General features: G+C 33.2%; 1 protein-coding gene across 2 annotated transcripts; it reads left to right on the top strand.

The window, feature by feature from the left end:
* Nucleotides 1-2,625: 2,625 nt before the first annotated feature.
* Nucleotides 2,626-7,603, top strand: LOC133822355 (U-box domain-containing protein 6-like). Of its 2 annotated transcripts, none has more exons than XM_062254653.1 (6): nt 2,626-2,922; nt 3,905-3,999; nt 4,184-4,369; nt 4,561-4,668; nt 4,992-6,166; nt 6,596-7,603. In XM_062254653.1, exons 2-6 carry the CDS (start codon nt 3,949-3,951, stop codon nt 7,395-7,397), a joined length of 2,322 nt encoding a protein of 773 aa, XP_062110637.1. In that variant the 5' UTR covers nt 2,626-2,922; nt 3,905-3,948; the 3' UTR covers nt 7,398-7,603. The 2 variants fall into 2 exon arrangements, with proteins under 2 accessions (XP_062110637.1, XP_062110638.1); XM_062254654.1 differs by lacking the exon at nt 2,626-2,922 and adding an exon at nt 3,262-3,697.
* The last annotated feature ends 167 nt before the right edge of the window (nt 7,604-7,770 follow it).

The following is a 7,770-nucleotide window of genomic DNA, read 5'->3' as shown; positions in this document are numbered from 1 at the left end:
ATATTCGGCTGGTTCCTCGTTTCATACTCCTCCTCAGACATCCACTGCCAATAAAATCATCCTTATTTTTAACTGACAAATTTGCCCCCATCAATTCTCTATTATTTATTTTATTTTTTAGGAAAAAAATAAAAATAATTCTCTCTCGCTGTTGTAACAACACATGCATCTGATAATAAAGACTATCAGGTTGCTTCTACACTATATCCAATCCAAAATTAAAAAAAATAATAAAATGACAATAAGACTTGGCCTTTGACTTTTCATGATCTCTTTTTCATATTCTTTTCTTCTCATTTATGTCATAAATTTTATTTATAGATATTTTCAAGTCATCACAAATATAAAAACAATTATGCTTCATGTATATTTAAATGTTTAAAGAATGTCTGAGGAGAAAAATATAACCCATATTATATTTTCAACTTGACTATTAAAATTATGGACAAATTAATTATTCAATTTGTCCAACTTGTCCCAATCCAATTCTACAAACAAAAATTTAAAACTTCTTTCAACATTTATATTATTAAATAAAAAACATAACTCATCTAATTTATTACTATTTTTCAAAAATTAAAACAAACATCTTTTACTTTGACAAATGGCAAGTTATGAAATAACAATTTGAATTTTGATTAAGTAGCTTGTACAATCTATCCGATTTAATTTATATTATGGTATTTAGGTTTGATTTTAAAGAAAAGCTTTTGAATATTTAATTTTTTACTTTTTATCAAACGCTATGAATTATTGGTCAGTCCTAAAGAGTTACTTGTTAATGTGACAGTATTGAAGAACGTGTACACTAATATTTGACTTTTGAAAAATGATCCATCACAATTAGAAGTAAAAAAAAGTCAAACTATCAATTTTCAAACTTAAAAAAGACATAAAGAGAATCCAATCTATATTAACAATTTTTTTCTTTCTAATTTTTAAAAAATAAAAGAAAGAAAGAAAGAAAGAAAGAAGCATTATAGATCCGTTTGTATCTAGTCGGCCAAGGAAAAAAACAAAACAGAAGTAAAGTAAGAAGCCAACGACCCAACACAACTAAAGTAAACTTCATCAATGAAAATCTAAAAGCATGATGTGATAGCTTATATACACATCTTACCTTACTTACCTTTAAAGTGATAGCTAATAAAAAAAAATACAATTAAATACTATTTTTATATTTATAACAAAAAATTCATAAAAATAAAAAAGCTGTAACAAAATTCATTTTAACTTTACCAATTGGGCTGGTCTCACAAAAATAGAAAGACTGCTATTGTGTTCAAACTCAAATATGGCATACAATTAATTTTGATATATTTATGATCAGAAAAGGCTTACCAATTTTGTTTATGATATTTTTATTTAGGTCAAATTCTCTCTTTTTGATCCTAATATATAGACTGATATATCACGTGTCACTTTGTGAGTAAAAGAAAATATTTTTCTTTATATTGAAAAGCAAGCTTACCTACTTTTATTATACTGTGTATAATTAAAATTATATGTACGTACCAATATTGATGTCAATTCAAGTGGGTTACTCATTAAAAAAAAAGAATTATTTGTTAGTTAAAGGGTGTATTTATTTATTTTAAAAAAAGAAGACTAGGGTCTCCACACAACAAAACCCAATTCTTAATTCAACAATTGCTTAGTGTTAGTGGCCAATTGTTAATTGTTTAAAGTGGCTAATTGTATTAAAATCGTTGGTTAAAGAATGTATGAGATGAAACTCATTCATATTTTATTCCAATTTTAATAATTTAAAATGGCTAATGTTATCGTTGAAGATCTTGTTAGAACTGTTGTAAAAGAATTTAAAGCCAATGAGATATTTCCTTAAATATTTATTTGCATAGTGGATAACACATTAGCGTTTATGCTTAATGAGTCACACACCTACATGGATTAGAACAAGCTTCTAAGTAGTTTTTATATAAGAAAAAATCAACTTCTAGTTGTTGGCATATCTTGTTGGCATCACATCAAAACGCAACTCTTTTGAATAGCATAACATTACGATCAAACCAATATATATATATTTTAAAATTGTATGTTATTTTTTTTTTGGATAAATTAAAAAGAAAGAAGAGAAAATAATAAAAATTATGTTTCGAATTTTTATAATGAAACGGAATATAAGTTTTTCAAGATGATAGCTAGTTAAATTTTTTTTAGTGTTTAAAATTATGATCAAATACATTCTAAGTTTATATTTGTTTTATTTTTTATATTATTGTAGGAAAAGTATTGGACTAGTGGGAAGTTCAAGAAGAAGAGCAGAGCAGCCATAAAATTTTAAAATAATTATAATAAAAAAAGTTTGTTCATACTTGAATAAGGGCAATTTGGTAATTTCCGATCCATTAATGACAGATCTGCTAACCGACAACCTTTGGGTCGGCAACTGTCGGCCGGTGAACCGGGGAGACAATAGCGGCGAAAATTCCAATCCTCTGATTACGAAAAACTTTTTTTTTTATATAAAATTATAAAAATAAATAATAGTAATAATACTATTTTTAAATAATTAAATAAATAATTTATTTTATATACATTACATTACAACCCAACTCTCTCAGACAGACAGTTAATATTTTAATTTTAAATTTCCTTTTTCGTCCCTCAAATAATCTCGATTTTTTCAACTATCCTCTATCTCTCTTTAACCATTTACTATCTCAGAGAAAGAGTGAAACCCAACGAAAAAAAAATCGCCTCCTTCATCTTCTTCTTTCTCTCTCTCTCTCTCTCCGTTCCGAGAAATTGGCTCATTCCATTTGAGCTTTGAAGCTTAGTAAATGTAATGAAATTGGAATGTACAGATCATTATAGAAGCCCAAGGTTTCCGTTGGGTTCTTGAGATCTTTTCTAAATGTTGGTTTTATGAAGCCGCCTTGGCTTTCTTCGTTTATTCTGGTACGTTTTTCGTTCCAAACCCTAGTTTCGTTCTTCCATTTCTTCTTCTTCGTCTATGATTGTTTGTTCAGATGTATCTATGCAGCTGGAGTGTGTGTGAGCTGAGTATTGTTTTTATGGGAAGAATATTTGTTTTGTTTTCGGTTTCTTTTTCGAAATTTGTTTCCCGGTTTAGTTCGATTTGGTACCGTGTCCGAATCGCGTAGGTGAAGAATTTGGCGCGTTTTTTTTGTTGAAGTTGCCATTTTTGGGGTCATTGTATTCGTTTTTCTGTTTTAATATTTGGAGTTTTGAACTTCTGGAGGTGATAGTTGTTTGTGAGATGGCGTTTTAGGAAATTTTTGAAACGCCCAAATCAGCTTCTGGTTTCTTTTCTCCCCTTTACCAGTTTCAATAAATGCTTAGTCTGATTATTATTATTATTTTTCTTCGTCTTCTTAAACATTTAGTTTCAATTTCTTGAGGATTTTTATCGTCTGGAATCTGGATCAACTGTGCAGTGTTCTCTTTCAACTTTTTGTTCGTATAAAAATAATTATTTTCGTAAATATTCCTGCTTTTCGTTTGGTTGCTGGGAAAATGTTAAGAAAAATGGTTTAAGTTTTTCAGCAAAATTTAATTTTAACAAAGTTGTTCCGCCAGTGAATTGAGAATGACAAAACTTGTTGATACAGTAAAAACTCCCTTTTAATTTTTGATCCCTACTTAACTGCAATCATTGCAATTTGAAAATGGGTATCAACTCATTGGGTTCCTATTAGTAACTAGTTAGAGGGTATGTCCCTTCTCTTCTTTCAGTTCTTTATATTATTAACAAGACCTTATTTTTGTAAATATATGAACGTTGGATTGATCAGGTTGAATGCCCATCTGGTTTATGCGACTTAAAATTTATGTAACCTGTAGAACTTTTGACTTTAAGGAAATTATGCGGCTCCTTTTGTCTCCTGTCAATATAATTTCGTTTTGTCTTTTAATGCAGGCGTTATAAACTTATACGACACTTTTTCACTCCGGGCTCAAAAAATGGATATTAATGATGTCGAAGAAAATCTGTTTGCTGCTAGTGATGCAAAGGTATGAAAGACACATGGGATGAAAATCAGAAGTATTATCGGGATTTATGCGTTTGCACATAATTAAATCCGCCTGTTCAATTTGAACTATTGGCACAACAGTATTTCTTGTAATTGGCTTGTTGATTATTGATTGTGTTGTGTGTGTGAGAAGATGTGTTAATTTATTTTTATGCTGCTTGTAGTTACATGGAGAAATGTGCAGGACCCTTTCCTCAATTTATTGCAAAATACTGCCAATTTTCCCTTCGTTGGAAGCAGCTCGGCCTAGAAGCAAATCTGGGATTCAAGCTTTATGTTCATTGCATGTAGCACTTGAGAAGGCCAAGAATGTTCTTCAACATTGCTCTGAGTGTAGTAAACTTTACTTGGTAGGCTTCCTTTTCTGTATTCTATTCATGGTCTTATTATGCTTGTACCGTTTGGATGGTTAATGTTTACCTTTATATCAGAGAACAGATCAGTAACAATCCCTGGATTATTGTCAGATTTGAACTAGTTGCTGATAATGTTTCTATTTTTTACTCTAGAATGCAACAGCTGAATTACTCTTACCATGCAGGCTATAACAGGAGATTCTGTGCTTACAAAATTGGAGAAGGCAAGATGTGCTCTTGAAGATAGTCTTAGGCGTGTTGAAGACATTGTTCCACAATCTATTGGTTGTCAGGTCAGTTTTTATTTAGGTGAATCCGTGAATGTCATATGAGTGGTTGATTTTCTGCATGAGGTGTTATAGTAAACATTATGCATTGTTATTGAGTAAATTATGAAACATAGCTTGAAGGTATTTGAGAATACTAATGTAGAGGTGTACTTTGGATACCCTAAATCTTCTGTTAAAAATTCCATTTTCTTCTCTCTGTCTCTATTATTTTATAAACCAACCCTTGATGGAGTCTTTTCAATTTTATTTTCCTACCTGACATTCCTGTTACCTGTATAATCGAGGCTTTGACTCTCATTGACACCATTGATACAATTTTGTTTCAGATTCAAGAGATTGTTGGTGAACTTGAGGGTACTTCATTCTCGCTTGATCCCTTGGAGAAACAAGTAGGTGATGATATAATTGCACTGCTTCAGCAGGGGAGAAAATTTGACAACTGTAGTGACAGTAATGAGTTGGAATCATTTCATCAGGCTGCTACTAAGCTTGGAATTACCTCTTCCAGGGCAGCTCTTACAGAGAGAAGAGCTTTGAAAAAACTAATAGAAAGAGCTCGTGCTGAGGAGGATAAACGGAAAGAGTCTATTGTGGCTTATCTTTTACATCTTATGAGAAAATACTCCAAGTTGTTTAGAAGCGAATTCTCAGATGACAATGATTCTCAGGGTTCTGCGCCATGTTCTCCCACTGTCCAGGGTTCTATTGATATTGTGGAGCCTGGGGGAAATGGTCACGCCTTTGATCGACAGTTATCAAAACTTAGTTCTTTCAACTTCAAGCCAAACAATAGGAGATCAGGACAGATGCCTCTTCCACCAGAAGAATTGAGGTGTCCAATATCTCTGCGGCTTATGTATGATCCAGTCATCATTGCTTCTGGTCAAACATATGAAAGGATTTGCATTGAAAAATGGTTCAGTGATGGGCATAATACCTGCCCAAAAACTCAACAAAAGCTTTCTCATCTTTCTTTGACTCCCAATTACTGTGTCAAGGGTCTTGTTGCTAGTTGGTGTGATCAGAATGGAGTTTGTGTTCCCGATGGTCCTCCAGAGTCTCTTGATCTTAACTATTGGAGGTTAGCTCTATCCGAGTCTGAGACCACAAATTCAAAATCTATGGGTAGTGTTAACTCTTGCAAGTTTAAGGGGGTTAAGGTGGTTCCTTTGGAAGAAAGTGGTACTTTAGGTGAGGCTGATGGAAATGAAACTGAAAATGTTTGTCCACTAGAGGGAGAGTCTGAGCTCAATGTGCCTGAAAGTTATCAGGATTTTTTGACTGTCTTGAATGAAGGAGAAGACATGAGGATAAAGTGCAAAGTGGTGGAGAAATTAAGGCTCTTGCTGAAGGATGATGAAGAAGCTAGGATATATATGGGAGCTAATGGGTTTGTTGAAGCACTTATGCAGTTTCTCAACTTAGCTGTGCGGATAGGAAATGATGTTGCTCAGGAAAGTGGAGCAATGGCTCTTTTCAACCTTGCTGTCAACAATAACAGGTGAGCTATTTTCTAATGTCTCCAGGATCTAAAAGCTCCAAATTGACTAAGTAATGAAAGATTGTACTACAGGACTGATGAATGATCTCTTAGTTATTTTATACCCATACCAACCTTAAAACAAGAAGTACTAGGTTTGCTAACATCTTTCTAGTTCATGCCCTAGCCAATAATATTTGAAATTGAATCTATATGTGTTACAATTCGTATTTAATTAAATAGGTGCCTTTGAGTTTCAAAATACCTTGCTCGTATATCCGTTTACACTTAAATTTTAACTTTTTTATTTTATTTCTAAATCCTCTTGTGAAAAAATGACTAAGAGACACATATACATCTTTCACTGCTTGTATAGTTTATTATTTTGCTATAAACTATGGAGGTATTCATTTCAATCACTACTAATTTTTATTTTTCTTCTCATGGCAGAAACAAGGAAATGATGCTGGGGGGTGGTATAATTTCATTACTGGAGGAAATGATCTCCTCTACCAATTCTCATGGTTTTGCCACAGCACTATATTTGAATCTTTCCTGCCTTGAAGAAGCCAAACCTATCATTGGGTCATCTCAGGCTGTTCCTTTCTTAACCCAGCTCCTTCAAACTAATACTGATGTTCAGTGCAAGCTTGATGCCCTCCATGCCCTGTACAACCTGTCTAGTGTGCCCGCCAATATCCCAAATCTACTTTCATCTGGCATTATCAGTAACCTTGAATCCCTTGCAGCCTCTGGTGACAGCACATGGACAGAAAAGTGCTTAGCAGTATTTTTAAATTTGGCTTCGAGTCAATCAGGACAAGATGAGATGGTGTCAACGCCAGGCATTATTGGTGTACTTGCAACGATGTTGGATGCTGGTGAACCCAGTGAGCAAGAACAAGCTGTATGCTGTCTGTTACTTTTATGTAATGGGAATGATAAATGCTGTCAAATGGTCTTACAAGAAGGTGTAATACCAGGACTAGTTTCGATTTCAGTTAATGGGACCACGAGAGGAAAAGATAAGGCACAGAAACTTCTCATGTTGTTTCGTGAACAACGACAGCGAGACCAAGTCCAATCATCTCCAGACGAGGAGGAAGAGCAAATGCCTTCTGAAAGTAGTGAGATGTCTATGCCGCCAGCTCCCGAATCCAAGCCTTATTGTAAATCCATTTCAAGAAGAAAGATGGGCAAAGCTTTCAGCTTTCTGTGGAAGACCAAGAGCTACTCTGTCTCCCAGTGTTAAACCTCACGGTGTTGTAAATTTTAGTTGTATCAACTTCTTTCTTTTGTCCTCTTCTTAAGGGCATTACTATTTTTTGCTTTTCAAAGAGAAGAATGTACAGGCCCCTGTAATTTATGAGTTTTTGTTTCTTTATGTCATTTTCTTTTCAGCTAGGAATACATGTATTATTATGAATATCACAATCAAAGCTTTAGATTACATGTGTATTTTGATTTTCATTACTTAGATTGTAAAATCTGTTTAACACTTGCATTACTCTCTGGATACCAAATTATTCGAAAAATGGATACATTTAAGTAATAGACATCCATAAGTAAAAGCTGTTTAAACTAAGTGGCCTTCAAATTATTTATTACACCCTCGTACTCGTATC

This window comes from Humulus lupulus, chromosome 3 (genome assembly GCF_963169125.1).
Source record: "Humulus lupulus chromosome 3, drHumLupu1.1, whole genome shotgun sequence".
Taxonomy (NCBI): domain Eukaryota; kingdom Viridiplantae; phylum Streptophyta; class Magnoliopsida; order Rosales; family Cannabaceae; genus Humulus; species Humulus lupulus.
The sequence above is the reverse complement of the archived record's forward strand: the minus strand, read 5'-3'. Positions and strand labels throughout refer to the sequence as shown.

Coding starts and splice junctions, on each gene's coding strand:
- LOC133822355 (XM_062254653.1), top strand. CDS start 3,949: ATGGATATTAATGATGTCGAAGAAAATCTGTTTGCTGCTAGTGATGCA. Junction 4,669..4,991: donor CACAATCTATTGGTTGTCAG/GTCAGTTTTTAT, acceptor ATTTTGTTTCAG/ATTCAAGAGATTGTTGGTGA. Junction 6,167..6,595: donor CTTGCTGTCAACAATAACAG/GTGAGCTATTTT, acceptor TTCTCATGGCAG/AAACAAGGAAATGATGCTGG.